The 20410-nt window shown below is 37.8% G+C and overlaps 1 protein-coding gene and 1 long non-coding RNA gene across 3 annotated transcripts; one reads left to right on the top strand and one right to left on the bottom strand.

The window, feature by feature from the left end:
* Positions 1 to 3118: 3118 nt before the first annotated feature.
* On the bottom strand, positions 3119 to 5577 carry LOC146705341 (uncharacterized). Of its 2 annotated transcripts, XR_014921341.1 has the most exons (5): positions 5441 to 5577; positions 4370 to 4539; positions 3789 to 4033; positions 3552 to 3660; positions 3119 to 3434 (listed from the first exon to the last, which is right to left on the bottom strand). It is a non-coding gene; the product is annotated as an uncharacterized LOC146705341 (long non-coding RNA). The 2 variants fall into 2 exon arrangements; XR_014921340.1 differs by having other exon boundaries at positions 3552 to 4033.
* Positions 5578 to 10871: 5294 nt separating this feature from the next.
* Positions 10872 to 17664, top strand: LOC146705340 (single-strand DNA endonuclease ASTE1-like). The gene is made up of 5 exons (XM_085462992.1): positions 10872 to 11295; positions 13881 to 15276; positions 15383 to 15584; positions 15886 to 16048; positions 16129 to 17664. Exons 2-5 carry the CDS (start codon positions 14074 to 14076, stop codon positions 16379 to 16381), a joined length of 1821 nt encoding a protein of 606 aa, XP_085319118.1. The 5' UTR covers positions 10872 to 11295; positions 13881 to 14073; the 3' UTR covers positions 16382 to 17664.
* The last annotated feature ends 2746 nt before the right edge of the window (positions 17665 to 20410 follow it).

Below are 20410 nucleotides of genomic sequence, written 5' to 3'. Positions count from 1 at the left end.
TCGTCCGCGCGCTTCACTTGGGGTTAAAGCAACTCCGCGTTGACTGAACTAATTGTTATCAGCCTTTCTGAAACCGAATATTCCGAGTTGGACAGTTCGGGGTTACTCAACCCTGCGTATCGTTTTTCACTCTGAGTTTTCTAAACCGGCTTCCTGAAACAGGGCCCTGATATCAGAGTTCATGCTGTTTGTGAGCAGCATCTGTGACTCTGATTGGTCCACATTAATTTTAAAAAGCGCTAACTGGAGACCATGTGATTTCAGAAACAAACCTCATGGTGGGACTGAGTGAGGACATCTCAGCTGCTCAGTAGTGATGGTAAATTTGATTCTTTTTACTGAATCGAGTGTTAATGAGTCACTCACCAAAGTGAATCAGGTGTTTTGAGTCATTTGATTCACTGAGTCAGTTGACCAGAGAGTGCAAAAATTTTACGTTTTCACTCAAACTTAATTTGTTTCCCTTTTCATGTAAATCCCACTGCTAAGATGAATGATTAAAAAAACAACAAAAAAAACAAACAACTATTTTATAGAGAACAAAGAGCAAAAACATTTCTAAAATTAAGCAATTTCTTATCAAAATTGCTTAATAAACATTTATTTTGTTTATTTGTATTTTATTTGTATTTTCCTTAAGTGTGTCAAATATATATTTTCTCATCTAAATGTCCACTGCGCTGTGAGCCAGGGGGCGGTAATGCGCCTTAACATTGGTCAAAGGAGCTTGCAAAGAACATTGGTTGCCAACCAAGAAGAAGAAGAAGCTGTGAGCCAGGAGGGAGGGGGTTAGTGAGTGAGTGATTCGTTCGCTCGGTCTATGATTCAGCACAGGAGGGAGGGGGTGAGTCACAAGAGCACCTGGCTGCAGCCACTGTGGAGCTCCACAGTAACCGGAAACACGTGACCTCCACAGTAACACGTAACTTCAGTTAAATCGACTATGACAGCGAAAACTAAATTGCGTTTTTGTTACTATTGATGCTGCTGAGAAATAAAAATGGTTTTAAGTGGGGTTTTTTTTTTAACACTCTGGGTTTGTTCAAAAAAATTCACCATCCCCTAAATTGTTCGTGGCCAAAAGTGACACTTGCTGTTTCGCTGATTTATTAATTTTTTACAGTACATCGCGTTGTGCGTTCTGATTGCTGTAGACCATTGTCAATCAATCTAGTCCAGTGTCTCCTGTACAGGAGCGGTCCCTAATAGGCCCACGGACCGCTCCCGGTCCGTGAGTCTTTTGGTACCGTTCCGCGAGAGTTGATCCTCCGGTGTGAAATGTATGGTTGTAGTTGTGTGTCTTATTTTGAAAGAACTATTTACGCGTTACCATAGCGACCAGAGAGCGTTAAGAAGCAGAGAGGAGAATGTCACTGTCATTGTTGCTGGCGCACAGCTCAAGTCACGTTTATTATTATATTTACAAAATACCACAGTTTCTTTTTTTAAATTCTTTTGTTGTATTTATCCGCGACACCTTAAAGGTCGTTCCCTGAAAATATTGTCTGACATTAAAGTGGTCTGTGGTGCAAAAAAGGTTGGGGACTCCTGCTGTACAGTACAGAATGCGTTTAGCTTGTCGAATTTACATAAATCTTCGATCGCTAGCAATGTAACTCTGAAGTGCTGTACTGTATGTTTGTAAGTTTTCTCCCAAACAAACACAACAATGCCGACGAAACGTTTTGCACCCTCAAATGCACCTTTAGGTTTCATTCCATAATCCGGACTTATGTTTCTACGAAGGTTTGAACTCTAAGAGTGTTTAAACAAAAGAGAAAAGTGTGAAAATGTTCATGCCTGTCTGAGAAAAGTGTATAAAGCAAGTAGTGAGGGGTTTTACAGTCTTAACATCTATAATAATTGTAAAAAATAAAGTTGGCTACTTCATGGATTTCACCTACCGCGGGTTATTTTTAGAACGTAACACCAGCGATAAACGAGGGGCTGCTGTATTATTAATAGTAGTGTCTGGGACATCTAATTGATTAACATCAACATTGATTATTATGCACTATTATTTTTGTTCAAGGAGAGCAAAAAATATAAAACTCTCTCTCAGCTTGTTTGTTGCCAAAAATGGCCACTTTTTGTGTATGTTCACAAAATGCTATAAAATGTATATTTCTTAAAACATTTATCTACTTTTGCCGACGTGACTCTTTAAAATAGCACCAGTCCTTTTCATCAAAATCAAAATTGTATCTGAGCATCGGGGAAAAGGCTGTCTTGCAATTGTTGAGGTCACTAGTGTGTGCCCCATTTCTTCCGGGATCACTCTCTTTATAGGTTTTAGTGGACTCCTAGTACTGCGAAGTGGTTTCATGGTACAAAGGGATTGTATTCCAAGATCTGGGAGATTGTAGAAATGAGCAGTGATGCCCTTCCTACCATCTTTCCAGAAAAATAATTGATCTGGAAGCTGTTAGGCTTACTTACAGCAGCAGCACTTTCTGCACCTGCATAAACTCCAGGACACATTTACTAACGGTGTTTGTTGCTGTATGTGCTGCAGCTTTGAATTTTTTAATAATATATATTTTGTTAATATTTTGGCTATGGTGTCTTGTTATGAAATGTACAAGAGTAAAAGTGTTTTTAGCAGGTGCTTCAAAGCTAAGTTTGACTGGGAAACTCAAAGCTCAATAGGCTGTATCAACAGAAATTCACTGCAGCCTGTGTAATATTTCATGCGTCATAATTTATTCTACTCTATCTTGCAAATACATATTTGTGTGGCAATGTCATGCACAACACACACAACTATTAGATCCTTAAGATCAAACCTGTGTCATTCTTTTGGTCCACTGCAGTGCAGTAGTCAAAAAAAAGAATAAGTGAAGTGTCCACAGATGGCCAGGATAGAGCCCAGAGTGTTAATGTTTAAAATGTATAAAAATATTATTGATTGCAATTCTTTACTGTTAATATCAACAATAAGCTTTTTATTTTGAAATTACAAGTTAAAAAAAAATGCTGTTACATTTACATTTAATGCTGTTACACTGTAATCCTTTATTATAAGTATGGACACAGAATAAAGTGAACAGCATTTTGAAATAAGTTTAATTGGAATTTTGTACTACGCAAAAAACAAAACAAAAAAACAACAACAACAACAACATATTAAACAAACAAACACAGCCAGTGCCTTCATTTGTCCATTACATGTCAAACATAGCACTGACCCTTAGCCCCTGCTCATCAGCACATGCTTTCAAAAAGAGCTCCATGTCCTCTGCAAACTGAAAAACAAAGAGGAACAAGTCCCTTGCTCCAGTGTCTTCTTCCTCTGACATGTCTATTAAGACCCTCTGCTGGTCCCCTTGATTTAAGGACAGATATTTGGGCATTGTTACATGTCCACAGAAAAGTGCCTTATTTTGGACAACCCACTGCACAGCAGGACGCAGATCTTCAACAACTGCTGGCTCCTGTGTCAGGCAAATGGGGATGAAAACAGTTATTTCTCTGTTGCAGAACAGTTTTTTAACAGTTATTCAAATTTCACTAACCATGTAATTACACTACTGTTTAAAGTGAATACTGACTTGACTGACTTCCTGGAACTTGCGCTTTTTCAGTCTGAAAATGGGCACGTGTTGTCCTTCAAGCACAGCTTTGGCTTCCTCTCTCCAGTGTGCAAATAGCTTGCCAGAGCTATGAAGAGTAAGGCCACAGTGAGGGCATGTCATTTTCAAGGACTTTCCATCAGCTGCAGTTTTATTGAACACAGAGGGTAGAGCCAATGAATGTTCTAACAAAGACTCAGAAAATGGTTCAGATACCGAAGACAAAACCTTGGGGGGGAAACGGGGCTCCTCGAAGAGTACTGCCGGAGGAATACGGGTCTCCTCGGAGAGTTCAGCGGGGAGCAGTCCTGATAATGGTGGCTGACTTGGTATTGAAGAATGCTGACAAGACAATAAATGCCTTGCCATATCCCCACGCCGTATGATTGTAATCTTACAGACAGGGCAGTGAAAGTGTCCTGTTGTCCTACAAGGCAGCCTGCACCGGCATATCATTTTATCTGTAAGAGAAAAAAACAAACAAACAAACAGATGTAATTTAAATGTAGTTGTATAGAATGCAATCAATTTGTCTAACAATCAGATTGTACATGTTAACAAAAACATCCAAGCCAACCTCAATAATGAAAGCAAAATGGTATGGATCACAAAACTTATGTCAAGAAAAATTGTGAAAAGTAAATAAAAATATATTTTATAAAAACACTATTTTTGTTGCAGATGAATGCACTGAACTGTACAATATCAACAGCAACTTTTAAGTCAACAAAGATACTGCAGAAGTGCTTAAAAAAGTGCATATTTATAACTATAACGTATATTTAATACAAACATACCTTTGAAAGGCAAAGCATTTTTTTATATGCACACTTAGATGCTCCTCAATCTTTGCCCTGACAGTTGGGCTGAAAGTGGGGCACAGAGGGCAGTGAAAGAGTCCTCTGCAACACGTGTTGCATTCCTGCAATTCTGGCTTTAAGCCCGAATTCCAGATTGATAAGTGCATCTAAAACAGAGAGAGAAACAGATAAACACCATATACACATTTAAGTTAAGGTTTTAGCAGAAATAACAATTTACAGTTGGCATGTAATAGATTTGGGAAGAAAATTCTTGAAAAAAACCCCACAAATATTTTACAAGACACTTTAATTTGTGAGACATGTTTCTATTGACATATAACAGTCAATTGAACAGGGGCTAACTAAAATCTGGGCAATAAAAAAAGCTGTACAGAAAAGAATAACGAATAGAAGTATTGATAAATATATAAATCTGTTTGTGACGAAATTTACAGTGTTGACGCTAACCAAAGGTGTCACAAGTACACACGTTCCTTACTACAGTTTAGATACCTCTGTTTAGAAAGCACTGACTCGACTTTTTAGTCAAGTCGAAGTAAGAAGTACAGGGTCTAAAATATAATTTATGTACAAAATTTTGAAGTAATCTTGCGTCCAAAGCATGCGCGCGGGGGGCTGATTTACAAATGTATGGATTACAAAGTACAGATACGCGTGCTAAAATGTGAGAAGTAGAAGTATAAAGAAGTATACAGTAGGCACAAAAAAGTACAGCAGTAAAGATACCAGAAAATTCTACTTAAGTACAGTATTGAAGTATTCGTTATTTTGCATCTCTGACGCCAACAATAAATCATACTCTAATGCAAAATGTGGTTTTTGCTTCTTCTCGCCCACAGAAGCCATTAATCCAGCTCTCTTACTTAAACCAGGCCCAGGAAAAAGCATATTTGTGTGTTTCTCTGCCATGGAGCACGATGAAAAAACATTAAAATAAATTGTAACGCTAAATAAGTGGCAACATGATCATTGTAAGAAAACTAGACGATTCCTAGAATTATAAAATCACTAACGGCAAATTTATTTAAGAAAGACTTAACCAACCTTTGTGATCAACTTGCAAGACTTCCATGGTATCCATGTGTGTTTACGGCTAGTGTGGAGGTCACGTGTTTCCGGTTAGTGTGGAGGTCACGTGTATCCGGTTACTATGGAGCTCCACAGTGGCTGCAGCCAGACCCTTCTCGGGGTTTTTTTTTTTTTTTTTTTTTCTTTTTTTTCCCAAAATCTTTATTTAAACATCAGTACAATACAAAATGGAATTAAGCAGTATTATAATAATGGTGATGTACTTACAGAAGAATTGTATGCATAGATAAACAAATACAAGAACAGCATTCAAAAGCAACAATAGAAACATGCTAGGGGGAAAGTAACTAATCAAGCCAAAGAACAAAGTGATTGAAAGATCTTGATTTTTTCACAAACACCAATAGTTTTTATAGCTTTTGGGTTAGTGGAGTTCTTAATAGAGTTAAGATACTGTACAAGTTCAAAGGAGAATACATAGAAAGAGGGATGTCTTCCTAAATATTTGGACTTGTGAATATGAAATTTAGCCATTAAAAGTAACAAGTTAATCATATATCTGTTATCAAAATTGAATTGTTTTTGATTTTTGTGCAGACCAAACAAAACATATTTCCAAAACAGTACAAATCCTTTAAATATATTTTCTGAAATAAAAACACATAAGCTCTGCCAAAAATCTTGTACAAGGTTACAAAACCAAAAAAGATGTGTAGTAGATTCCTTGGAAGTTTTACAAAAGCTACAGCTTGTATCAATGTCTAATTTGAATTTGCTTTGAAGATAATCTTTAGAAGGATAAATTCTGTGTATTAATTTATAAGAAATATCTTTAATTTTGTTGGTAATTAAAAACTGATTAGGGAGTTTCCAAACTTCGTTCCACATAATACCATCTGACAGCCGGTTCCAGAAAAAAATAACATATGGTAGCGTGGTTATGGTACTCTGAAATAAAGCTCTAATCGATTTATTGCTGTTTTTAGATTGCTTAGAAAAGCAAATCTTGCCAACAAAAGTTTGTATGGGAGATGTCAACGGCCTGTGGAATGAAGTGATATTAGGTTGATTCTTAAACAGCATACAAACCCCTGATGGTATTGAGCCAAATACTTTGGTATAATCATGACGATTTATAGCTAAATTGAAGTGTAAACAAAATTCTTCATAGGAGAAAAGAATACCATTTGAGTCAAATAATTGGTTGACTAAAACAATGTCATTCCTAAACCAACTATCTAAGAAGAGAGATTTTCTTTTAAATAAAACATCCTTATTATTCCAGATATAATAACTGTGTGGACTAAAGTTATGCTTGTAAATAAGGGTCCAAGCTAAAAAAGCTTGACGATGAAAAGCAGAGATGTTTAAAGGGATTTTATCAATATCAAAATTACAAGTAAGGAAAAATTCAGTGCCACCTAACTTAGAAAACATGAATACAGGTATAGCATTCCAAATGGAAGTAGGATTAGTAATTAGATTCTTCAACCAATTTATTTTGAATGTGTTATTTAAAGTGTTAAAATCTAACACATTAAGTCCTCCGTTGACATAGGAGTTCATAAGAACTGTTTTTTTAATGTAGTGTGTCCTATTTTTCCAGATAAAGTTGAAAATTAACTTATCAACCTCTTTTATAAGCTTTTTATCAAGGTGCAATGCCAATGCAGCGTATGTAAGACGAGAGATGCCTTCTGCTTTAGTTATTAATACTCTGCCTTTTAACGACAAATCTCTTAAGAGCCACTGATTAAATCTGTGTTTGAGTTTCTCTAGAATAGGATAAAAATTTTGAGTTATTCTACTTTCCTGGTTCTTGGTTATTATGACACCTAAATAACGAACTTCTTGTTTAAGTGGAATGTTACACAAAGCTGTTTTCGAGCAGTCTTTTATCGCCATAAGTTCACATTTAGGAATATTCAAGTATAATCCAGAAGCTTTGGAAAATATGGAGATTGAGTCAATAGCAATAGAGATTTGATGTTCATCTTTTAGGAATAATGTAGTGTCATCCGCTAACTGTGTTATGAGTAAATCTTTGCCAATTAGCGATATACCTTTTACATTGCTTGATTTCATATGGTTAGACAATAGTTGGGCAATTAACAAAAACAGGTATGGAGAAATGGGACAGCCTTGTCTTATCCCTCTTTGTATGTTAAATCTGGGTGAAGTACCGTTTGTTAATTTAATACTGCTGTTACTGTTATGGTATAATGTTTTAATCGCTGTAGAGAAGTAAGAGCCAAAACCATACTTATCCAGAGCTTGAAATATAAATTCATGCTCCACCGTATCGAGGGCCTTGTAGAAGTCTAAAAATAATATGAAACCATTGCAATCTATGAGGTCAGAATAATCCAGAACATCTAAAACCAATCTGATATTGTTAGTTATGTGTCTTTTGGGCATAAAGCCAGATTGTGTTTCATCAATAACAGAGTCAAGAACCATCTTAAGTCTGTTAGCTATAATTAGAGCAAATACTTTATAGTCATTATTTAGCAAGCTAATCGGTCTCCAATTATCAATCATTAATAGGTCCTTATTAGGCTTCGGGATCAATGTAGTCAAACCTTGATTCATCGTAGTGGGAAGCTGTTGGTTTCCTATGCTTTCTGCAAATACCTCAAGAAGAAAGGGAGACAACTCTTCAGAGAAAGTTTTATATAATTCAGCAGTAAGACCATCCGTACCTGGAGATTTATTATTTTTCAATAGCCCAATTGCAACTTTGACTTCTTCTAATGAGATGGGTTGATCACATAATATAGATTCTTCTTGGCTGATAGATTTAACATTCAGCGATCCTAAGAGATGATTTGCATCTTCCTGAGAAAATGTAGAACTATAAAGTTCCTTATAGAAATGACTACAATATTTAGAGATTAATCTGTAATCCTCTGTTATAACTCCATTTATCATTAATTTGCTAATATTATTTATACTTGAGTGTTTCTTTTCTAAACTGAAGAAGTAATGGGAGTTACGCTCACCTTCTTCAAGCCATTTAGATCTTGATCTGATAAAAGCTCCTTTTGCTTTGTCTGTGTATAAACGATCTAATTTATCTTGTAATTTAGCAAGGTTCATTTTTCCTCTTCAGGTAAAGTGTCAATTCGTTTATTAGATAACTGTGTGATTTGAGAAATTATATTTTCTTCCTCCAATCTTTTGGATTTTGCATTAAGGCTGCCAATCTTTCTTAAATATTTGCCAATTTCAAATTTTAATAATTCCCAGTTATTACCATATTTTAAATCTTCTTGAGCTATAGACCAAAAGTTTGAGATCAGTTCTTTAAGATCCTTTTTCACATCGTCTTTTTGTAATAATGAGCTGTTGAGTTTCCAGTATGTAAATTTAACAACAGAAGAATTAGGTAGAGAAGTTAGATTTATTTTAATATATATGGCTTTATGATCTGTTGCTGGAGAAGGCCAAGCACCTACATCTATGCTATTGCTGTCAAAGCTCTCTGAGACTAACCAAAAGTCTATCCTTGAATGTCTCGAGTTAGAATTGTTGCACCAAGTAAACATTTTGGACTGAGGATATTTGAATCTCCAAATGTCTGTAAGTTTCAGGCGTACCATAACAGCCTTCAATGTGGTATTAATTCTTTTCGAATGTCCTGGAGGAAATTTATCTAATTCAGCATCCATAATACAGTTAAAGTCTCCACCTAGTAATAATTTTGCATTTGGAAATTTATTTAACCAGCTAGATATTTTTTTTTCAATCGTCAAAAATAAATGATCATTTTCTAGCTTCGTGTTAAACCCATATATGTTAGTAACAATTAAGACTAAATCATTATATCTTATGACTTGACATATGTAATGACCTGCAGAATCACATTCTGTATGTAAAACATCCCCATTATATCTGTTTTTTAGGATTGATACCCCAGCTGATCGTTCAGTTCCATGAGATAACCAAATAGAATTTCCCCATTGAGATCGCCAAAAACTAACATCGTCGATAGTAGAGTGAGATTCTTGCAAAAACACAAAGTCAGATTTAAGTTGCTTTGCATAAAGAAAAGTGGCTTTACGTTTTAAGTTGTTACGAAGACCCCTAGCATTAATAGAAACAAAAAACAAAGAACACAAGTTGACAAAGAAAAGATATGTATTAAAAAGTAAATCGAAGATAAACTTTTTAACCTAACACTGAGATCAGCACTAGAATATGAGAATGTTCACAGTATAGAGTAAATATATATATATAAAAAAAAAACTTTAGACGCCTAATAAAAGCATAACAAAAAAGGTTTTACCTATTTAACAGTAATTTGGCTTTTTGCTAACACCAAAGAGCAATTTAGACAGCCAACTATTAATATCTACAAATATCAGGCACATCAATATAAAGAACACCTTGTAAACAAACCTGAGAAGAACTAAGGGTCAGGGAATATTGAAGAGTTTATGTGTGAACTTCAGCACCATTTACAAAGCCTCGACCTCCAATAAAGTAAGCAGACTTCCCTTCTTCACGTGCTTTCTTTATAATGGGCCACAGCTTCAGTCTGTTTTCTTTGTCCTCTCTCGTCAGGTCTTCAGTAAACCTCAGATGATTATTTTGAAGGAAAGTATTATTCTTGGCAGCTTTCCACACCGCATCACGAATTCTTCTTGAGATGAACCGGATGATGATCCCTCTGGGTCTCGGGTCATTTTGTTTTGGTTTCCCCACTCGATGAGCGATGTCTAAGACCTCTGAAAACTTTTCCTTCTCCGCAGGTAGAACCGTTTGGCATATCCCAATCGCCTTTGCGCGCACATCTTCCTTCTCCAACTCCGGTACCCCATACAGTCTCAGATTCCAACGGCGGTTGTAGCGTTCAACTTCAGAGATGCGTTCGTCACATTTCTGTGTAAGCGTTTCGTTTTTCTCAACCCTTTTCTCAATGACCATAATCTTATCACTTATGTCCTTTAAGTCCGTACGAACTGTTCCTACCATTTCTTCAATTGCGTCACTTCTGGTGTTGATCAGATTAATCAAAGTGTTGACCGCATCAGCTTTCAGGGAATCGTCATCAGAGTGACTGGTAGACAGTGTTGGTTTTTTAGCCACTGGAGGCTTGGAAGGCGTAACTGGTAGGGGTGGAAATTCTTCTTCAACCATCTGCTGACACTCCATTTCTCTTATGTAGCTATGGTCGCTAGCTAGCATGCTAGTTGCATGTGGTTTGCCCGAGTTACTCAGCCTTTTCTGAGCAGATTTCGACATGTTGTTGTTGCAGAATTTGGTTTCAGGTTTAGCAGGTTTAGTGTGTTGATCTTCAAAAAAGTCTTGAAAGTTACAAAGACGTCAAATAAGCGTTGTAAAAATGCTTTATATCTTTCTAGTGCTGAGAGCTCGAAAAGACACTCCTCATCACGCCGCCATCTTGCTCGGCCCCCTTCTCGGGTTAGTGAGTCCTGAGTGATTCGCTTATGCTTACGATTCAGCACAGGAAGGGAGGGGGTGAGTAGCTCAAATGTGCTGTTAGCATGTTAGCAGCGCAATGCTACTGTGAACCGAGGAGCTATTTTCTTGATGTGAGCTTCTACTCAGGGGGTTTTCTTTCAGTTCAGAGCAGAAATGCTTTTGTTACGAAACTGGCTGTTGTTTTTCCCCCCACAATTTTAATTATAAGCTAGATATATTTCTACTAATGGAATTAGTTTGCTAACAGCAACAGGGATGAGTCAGTGAGTCAGTTGGGCTTGTGAATCATGATTCACAAGTCAGTAAAGTGATTCTCGAGTATTGAACGATTCGTTCACGAATCGAACATCACTACTGCTCAGACATTTTGAAGAGTGACTCGTCGGAGCTGCTCGGACTCTCAGCTTCTGCAGACTAAAAAGGTGAGAATCCGCTCGTTATGTCATAGTGATTGTGCAGGTAGGAGAGAGAGGCTGGAGAGACAGAGAGCCAAAGAAGGAAGGAGGACTCAGATAATGTTCAGATAAACTCTGTTTGGAGTTCGTGGCGAAGTGAAAGTGAAACTAAGCATCAACAAGTGTTTTTTTTTTGAGTATTTTAGTTTTTTTAAAAACGTTTTTCCTGAAGAGTTTTCAGAGACTGAAAATAGTTTCATAACAGATGTATTCATCTGTACGGGATCTGAGTTTGATCTGCGTCATCACAGCAGGAGCAGGGCTTGCAAAATCGCTAGCCCGACGTCCTGGGGCTAGCGATTTTTCCAGTCGGGCTACCATCTCTGCCCTGCCTGTCGGGCTAATGTAGGAAGGAAAAATATATGTCAATGCTTTTGCATTCTTTCGGAAATGTAGCTGGGTAATTATGTCATTGGCATCGGTGAGCCACTGTCAATATGTGACATATTGAATTCGCGCTTGTTTTTTGCTTTCACTTTGCAATCGCGCGAACTGTGTATAGATAGGGACAGTACTGATTGGTGAGTGATGATAATTTGCACACCAATTCCTCTGACATCGTCTTATTAATCGTTAGCTTACTATGCAAACATGACAAGTGAAATCTCCCGCAGCTTAAACATGTGAGAGATTGATCGCGCAGAGAATCGCTGAGCGTTATGTGAGTGCGTGTGTAAAAGCAGCAGGATTTATATTTTAGTTCTGCTGAGCCAAATAAGACAGGTCAGGGTGAAGAAGTGACAGCCAAAGAAAAGCTTACCACAAAACGGAGAAGTTATGACAAATCAGACTATAAGGCAAAAAGAAAGTGCAGCTTTATGGTTTCATGGACAAAAGAATTTCTGTGGCTGCAATATGACGAGCTAAATAACCAGGGCTGCACATAAGTGGTCCGCAGGTGCGCATTTGCTGTCAAAATAGTTGCAACACGCGTTTGCGTACATAAGATTTTCTGGAGGAGGACAGACATTTGTTTAGAACTCTTAAAGATGTCGAAGAAGCTCCTTTAAGCAATTACTTTGGTTTTCCTCCACCTCCAAACAAATGTCAGAAGGAGTCCGAACCACAAAAGAAGCACGTATTCTCGAAAAAGTAGTTGCAGGAGGTGAGCTGGCTTCAAACAAATGATGAACGCACAGAGATGTGGTGCAGAATGTGCCGTGAAAATCCCACTCTAGCGGACAAAAACAGTGCTTTTTATATGGACGCAAACGCGTGTTGCAACTTCTTATCTGGTGCGCATCTTTTATTTTGACAGCGAATGCGCTGCGCACATGCAGACCACTTATGTGCACCCGTGTAAATAACATGATGTTCTGCCGGGTGTGTTGTTGGTTTTCCCTCGATTTCTGAGTCGACAAGCATCTTTGTTACTGGGACCAGTCATTTTAAGAAAGGCCCCCATTAGAACCCATGAGAAATGCAAGAAATGCATTATTGCTCAGTCTGCAATATCTTTCCCAGAACAAACACCAGTTGCAAATAACATACTAAAAATAAACCTGAAAATCAGTCTAAAACAGCGTACTATGTTGCAAAGAGTGAACTACCACTGGCACAATTTAGCAGTCTTTGCAAACTTCAAAAAGCAAATGTCCTAGATCTTGGTTCCACTTGTCTCTTACCTGTGATTTCAGTGGAAATTTCAAATTCAGGATCTGACACAGACTGATTCATGTCCTACACAGTTCTTACAAGTTCATAGAAATTTCTGTTCAATTAGAACCAAGTATTTGAATTGATGATTGTAATTTTTATACAATGTTGTAATTTGTTTTTCAACAATTTTTTGATTAATGTTTTGTTTCCTTTACAATATTATACTTTAATGTATAATATTGTAAAGGAAACAAAACAGGAAACAAAACATCAATCAAAAAATTGCTCTTTTTTATTCGGGCTACTTAAATTTATTTTGGGCTACAAAAAACTGAAGAGTCCCTGCCCGAAGGGCTACCAGGGATTTTGAAATTTTGCGAGCCCTGAGGAGAGTTAGAAACCTCAGAGCTGGTACACAAAGAGAAACATGTTCAGGCTCTGTATTCACAGATCTTTGCTGTAATAATTTTTGCTGCCCTGAAAACTGATTTTTTTTCTAAGAATTTCCCTGAAAGTTCAGATCCTGTGAAGCATAGCAAGCATAGCCAAGTTCCTTGGTTGCAATTCTGTTAGAAGTGATGATGGTGAAGACAATAAGAGGATGAAGAAATCCCTGCAGAAAATTTTTCAGATAACAGGTCTTAATAAAGTGCCGTCTGAACCAAACAAAGAAATAGAAATATTGTCTGGGCACACAAATGTTTCACCTCCATCGTCCCCTCACATCATCATAACCCGCTCATCTCCATTTCCCATCTTATATGGAAACTAACAAATCATCCTGAATTCAGAATTACTTTGTTTTTCATGGCGTCTGTTGGCACTTTTTGTAAGACCATGTATATCACCTGTTAATAATACATTTTGCTTTGTCCTCTGAATGCTTTGTTACATTTTCTTGTTAGTCAGACTGAACTATTGTAAACGGCAGTAATCTTTTCTTTTTTTTGTAGAAATTTCTGCAAAGTTTCCAGTTGATCAGTCAGGAGGTCGATTCAACATTTTTCCACTGCTTTGAATAGTATTAGAACATCTGGTGGTGCACCCTCACCCTCTGCTGACATCACTGCTAGCATCGACTAATCACCAGACACAAAGGCATTAGCACAATAACCACCGCTCACCTTCACCACACCGTAAGGAATCATGGGGGTTTCAAAGTTAAAGAAAATGCTAGATGATTTGTGTCTCTGTGAAGAGGTTAAAGTAGAAAAAACAGGTCTCATCATTGATGGTGCAGCTCTGTACTATTGTTTGTATTATAACTCTGATCCAAAGCTGGACCAGCGCTGTGGAGGAGATTATCCTGGATTCAAAGATGAGGTCTGTAACTTTTTTAAGACTCTGCAGGACTGTGAAGTCACTCCGTACGTCATCTTGGATGGAGGCTCGGGGCCTGACAAGCACAAAACAGTTGTGTCTCGCCTTGGAAATAGACTAGAAAAAGCAAAGACAATAGCAGAGAGTGAGCCTGACGCTGTGCCAAAAGGATGTAACGTCTTACCACCTCTGGTCAAAGATGTCTTCATAGAAATCTTGAAGGAGAAAGGCATAGAGTTTAAACAGTGTTTAGGAGAGGCAGACCCTGAGGTTTTTTCTGCTGCAAATCAGAAACAATGTGCTGTGCTGGCCACTGACACAGATTTCCTTATCTATGATGTGCACAAAGGTTTCCTTCATCTCGACAACTTTGAATGGAAAAGAAAGAAGGATGGCAAAATTCCTGCTAAGCTCTACACACGTTCAAAGTTTTGTGAGCATTTTAAATTGGACCCTGCTCTCATGCCAGTCTTTGCTTCAATAGCAGGAAATGATTATTCAAGATTAGAAGATAGAGGTAGGTTTGCAAGACAATCATCTTCATCTTGTGAGTACAGCATTAAAAGACTGGATGGTATGCTCAGGTTTTTAAGTAAAGTGAATCTGGATGGTTTGAACGACTCACAGAAGAGAGAACGTGCTCTGAGTCAAGCTTTAAATCATGTTGGTGAAAAAGAGAACAAAACATTCAAACTTGCCATTCAAAAATATGTTGAACCAGAAGAAACAAGTTCTAATCTGCCTTCGTGGATGCATGAAAATATGATGTCTGGAGAACTCACCACTTTCGTCACAAGTGTTGTGGATCAGAAGACAATGATGTTGACTCCAGTTGTGGAGGACTTTTCACAGCACAGTAGTTACACAGCTGCTTACCGTATCAGACAGTACTTCTATGGACTGTTAATTGGAGATAAGATGTGCACTGAATATGACAGGGATAGAGAAGAGATCAAAGACAAGCGTGTCCCATCAATACTCCTCAGCAGTGATGAACAGAAACAACTGCAACTAGAGCGTCTGCATAAGGTACTGAGGTTAATCATGAAATATGTGTTTAATTACTCTGACAGGTCATAGATGTGTTTCCGTGGTACACGTGAGCATCTTGTCTGTGTGGTACCTCTCTGTGCAGGCTCCTGAGGGTTTGCGTCGCAGAGTGTTTGAAGAAGCTCTGCAGGTTCAGACTTCAGCCTTAGAAAACATCCCCGACCAGCTGAAGCTGCCAGTCTGTGTGACTGTTTTCTGGTTCAAGAGGCTACACCACCCAAAACCTGAAACTGTCCACTGCCTCCACGCCCTCCTGTTGGGGTTTGTGTTTGACCAACATGGTCCAGGTGAGTCTCACTGGGTAACATGATGGATATTTACAACGAAATGCATAGTTACAAGTCACTTAATTAGGAACACTTGTGACAGCTCTACAGTTTCAGCTCCATAAAGTTGATTATTCGGTTTATTATTCACGGTCAGCTGTCAGCAGGTTAGTCTCTCTGAAAGCAGTCAGCAGATGGACTGTAGTCAGAGTTTCTGTGACAGCAGCAGCACTGATGCTTCCACATCAGCCTGATCAAGAAGACAAACTGCTGCTGGTCTCTGGTTCTGTGTCACTGAAACTTTGTCTTATGTTGTCTGTAGAGGACGAGTTTGAGAGGAAGAGGAAAGCTTTAAAGGATGAAGGTGTGAGTAACTGGCAGCCCCGTGTGGCTCATGCTTTCAGCCAATGGCTGTGCTGCATGAGGCAGAGCCTCCACCTGAACCAGCTGCTGTGTTCCCCTCTACCAGAACCTCAGTGTGCCCGGTAAACACCAGACCAATGATGCGCTCCACAGATGTTTAACACACTTCATCAACTTTAACTGAGATTTTCTGCTTTGTCAGGCTTTACTGTGGACCTCTCCTTCATCGGCTGGCAGATGAAGACGAGATTGAAGAAGTACAGAAAACACTGAGAGGAGAAAAGAAGGAATTATATGAGAATCTAAAGACTGCTTGTAATCCATCTTCTGGAGAGGGATCCTCTCAGTCCTTGATGAGTGCAGCTCCCTCTAATGAGAAGGGATCACAGCAAGTCCAGAAACGCAAGAGGGAAGAAGAGCAGAGAGACTCAAAGCAGAAGAAAACAGATTATTGAGACCAAGTGATGCTGCTGCTCCTGAAGCTCTATTCTGTTACACTTCTTTGTTATTCTCAGAAACTTTGTACCTTTTCTGCTCTCACTTTAGCTGTACTCTGTCTTTTGTATGCTCTGCATTGTCTATACTGAATGTAAATTGCAGAAGCATGGAAAGGAGTGTGAAGGGAATTGAAATTTGGGACAACAAGGCTGCCGATTTAAAGTAAAAGAGAAATTTTTATTTGGCCAAAGAAAAACATGCAAACCAAAATACAAAAGGAAACAAAAGCTAGAGTCCAGAAATACACAGAAATAATCTGATTAATGTGCCACATGTTGTACAAAGCACTTTGAGTGCTCTGGGAGAGTAGAAATATAACAATCAGTCCATTTACCTTTTACATGACAAATGACAGTTCATGGCGGTTTTATGTCACACAGTATCCACAGGAAGTATCATGATGTGCAACAGCAGGTTAAACTCCAGTGAGATTTAGACTGAACATTGATCATCATTTTACTTATTCTGTTTTAACAGCTTTATGTTGTTAAAACAAGTTATGGTGACAATTTGTGTTACTGTGAGATGTTCTCTTCTGTCTTAACTTTCTTTTATCCTGTTTGGTTTTGAATTGTCTCTTGGGTATAAAGCTGTTTCTCCCCCTCACCCCCCTTTCTGCATCCTCAGCATCACTGACCATCCTGAAATAACACAGGTAAGATCACTGCAAATGTTGGGATCAGGAAATCAAGATAAATTTAATGTAGAAGTTGATTTTTTTTTATCATCCTCATTTTTAACTTAATCATTGAGAAAAGGAAGAATTGCCAAGGGGAAGCAGCTTTTTGTGACGTATAGACGCAGATGTGTTTTTTCCAATATTGTCTATCATTATTTTAGATATTAAGATATATTAAGAACCAGTGTTTGCAATTTTCTTGAACATGGGATTATGTACCCTAACATATCAAGTGTGCTTAAATGAATTGGTCCTGGTGGAATTAATCTATTTGTATTACAACTACAGATAAGACTTGTCTGCATAAAGAAATAAATATTAAAAATACAGTGGTTTTGTTTTTGGCTTTTTAATGAGGGGTCAGCCATGTTGAATTAGCCATATTTATAACAACCTTTTTAGAGAAGTGTGTCAGTGTGCAGCTATTTTACAATAACATCCCCATAACGTCTTTCAGACTAAAATATCTTAAATTTACATTCAGGTTTAAATTTTCCTAAATATGATTCTGCAGTAGTATCCTTTGTGTTACAATGTTACTTCTCTGACTTTAGCTGAACAGATTCTGGAGCTTCATAAATGTGTTTCAGTGTTTGAAACATGGAGAAAATCTGCCTCTTTGTTTTTTTTAAACATATATTTATTGAATTTTGTATTCAGAAACATCCAACACTTTAAACAACTTGAACATATGGCAGTAAGAAAGTACTAAGAACACAAGACATTCAAAAAACAAATAAAAAAATGTTAATAATACTAAAGGAAATTTAAAAAATATAAAATAAAAAAAAAAGTACAGGATAGTCTGTACTGTATACATTCCCAAATTTAGTTGCATATTTTCATTACATTACTCTCTCTCCAGTTCCTCAACGTCCCCGGTCTTTAAAAGCTCCAGAAACATCTTCCAAATATCAAAAAATTCTGATGATCTTTTCCTAACCACATAGGTCAGTTTCTCAAGAACTAAATTTACATTGTTTAACATTGGTCAAAAGAGGGGCCACCAACATTCTTTTAGCATATAGCAATACAACGTTTGGCCTGGAGTAAGCAAAAGTCAACCATCTTTCTCTCTGTCTGAGTTGAAATACAGTCATCTGAATAAATGCCTAAAATACAGACCTTAGGACTTAACCCTTTAAGACCTACCATAGAACCAAGTCCGCCAGAGCTTATATTATATTTTTACATGGTGTGGTGCCATTTTTGGGAGCATTTCAAGTTGCTATACATCAATACATCAATTATAGCCCAGATTTTAATAATATGTATTCATTAAGTGCATAGTAATTACATAAATTGCAAAAAAGTGCAATAAACTACAAAAAAATTGAAAATCGTTTTTGCTTTTTTAACATATATTTCTAGTTAGAGAAATTTAAGAGGCTTATCCCTCAAAACTGTAAATACAAAAAAGTTGCACAAAATAGTTTCCCACCACAGGAAATTTATTTTGAGTGCCTTCATAGTTTTATTTTTGAAATACACCAATTTTTATATACTGCAGGAAAAACGAAAATAAATATTATACTGCAAATTTGCAAAAAGGCAGCATATGCATCAAAATAAACTATTTCCAGCAGTGCAATATGAGTCCTAAGCATCCCAGAAAAGACAAAGAAAGTCATAAAGTCAAAGATAACTTTTAAAAACACCAGTATAAGCCCTGAGGCCCTGATGGTAAAAAAAAACTACATTTCCGCGAAAACGACGGCACTTCCGGTTTCGGGCAAAAGTTCGCGCTGACGTCTATTCCAACGTAGGAAGTGTTATGAACAGCTGATTGGATCGGCAAAGCGTGTTTCTGGAATATTATGTTTTTGTTGCTGCAAGTGCTTTTTATGCAGTTTTTGCAAAGCTATATGTGGAAGGAAACCGTGACCTAGTTCAAGCTGATGGCATAAGATGTAAGTACATCTCCTCCGGTTTCATATGCAAAAAAAATTATTGCACTAGCTTACGTGGTTGCAGAGCTACCGGGATTTAAAAATAGTTACGCAAAACAGAGCGTGCCCGCTCTGACCGGCTCTAAAGGGTTAATGGGACAGGGAAGATGTGATCTGAGAAATATATTTTAACACTGAGCACCAAAACTTTTGAATCTTTTCACACTCCCACAAACAGTGGTACAATGAACCTTTGTAACCAGTACACTTATAACCAATGTTCCCCCTAAGCTGTGCACGTGCGCAATTGCGCACTGCTGGCACGGTCTCTGCGCACAGAAAATTTGCGTTGCGCACAAAAAAAAAAAGATCTAACCTGATTTGAAATTAAAATTAAAACTTTAACAATTCTGTTTTGCAGTGTTAGTCAGTAAGTGACTGGCTGCTCCTGTATGGGATTACAATGATGCCACCTTATCCCATAGTCCAGCCAATCACGCGATTCACATTCGTATATACGCAGCTAATCAACGTTGACAGGCTATGACAGCGTCCTTATGTGCCGACACCGGTGTTTTAGCTAGCAAAGCGGCTGATGTGGAGTGAAGCCACGGTAATGACAACGTGTACAACCATTGGAGATGTGAGCAGGACAGACGGAACAATTGACGGAAAAAGTGTGGACTTTATACCAGTTTTTAAATTGTGTTGATAGGCCACGTAAAACCAGAGTTGTGATAAAAATATCTGCAATGTTTGGTTTTCTTCCTGAATACTGTCGTTGTTTATATTTACTGCGGGGAGAAACGGTAAAAATGGCATTTTATAAGAAAAACGAAAGCACTCTCCACCTGTGAGCAAAGACAAAACCAAAAAACCCCGCCCTTTCCTATTGGTGGAAAAATGTACGTCGACCAATCAAAAAATGATATGGCAACATGGCATTCAGTTAAGAAACGGGGGGAAGTTTTAGGAGTGATGCCGGTGTTTTGAGATGTGAGAGATTTGTGACGTTTAGCTCAAATCTTGTGTAGTTAGTGTGTAGTGTAGTCAATAGTTTTGTTGTGTGTGTCAGAACAATGAGGCGACTGCTGAATGTTACAGGTGTTACAGCAGTGATACATCTCCTGTTGTCAGGCCTGCAGGTATCAGGCTGTTGTTCTCCTTTATCTCATAGTGGACAGAAATTATTTTTTTGGAGTGGCACAAATAATTTGTGAGAACAGAGAGAGTACAGAAACTAAAACCTAAGAACTAGAAAATCACAAACCGAGAAGAACTGGAGACAAAGAAAACACAAAACAGAAGCCCAAAACACTTGCAGCCAAAAACCATAATGAGAACAATGGGTCAATGACTAAGGTACCCTAACAGTGTGGGCCAAGGGCGGGAGCACGCAGTGAGCTCTGCCCAGGCAG

Source organism: Copadichromis virginalis, linkage group LG7, assembly GCF_057382275.1.
Source record: "Copadichromis virginalis isolate Kocher_CV1m ecotype Utaka linkage group LG7, C_Virginalis_male_GT1.1, whole genome shotgun sequence".
In the NCBI taxonomy this organism is placed as follows: Eukaryota; Metazoa; Chordata; class Actinopteri; order Cichliformes; family Cichlidae; genus Copadichromis; species Copadichromis virginalis.
This window is presented reverse-complemented; position numbering and strand designations above follow the sequence as displayed.

Coding starts and splice junctions, on each gene's coding strand:
- LOC146705340 (XM_085462992.1), top strand. CDS start 14,074: ATGGGGGTTTCAAAGTTAAAGAAAATGCTAGATGATTTGTGTCTCTGT. Junction 15,585..15,885: donor GTTTGACCAACATGGTCCAG/GTGAGTCTCACT, acceptor TGTTGTCTGTAG/AGGACGAGTTTGAGAGGAAG. Junction 16,049..16,128: donor CCAGAACCTCAGTGTGCCCG/GTAAACACCAGA, acceptor CTGCTTTGTCAG/GCTTTACTGTGGACCTCTCC.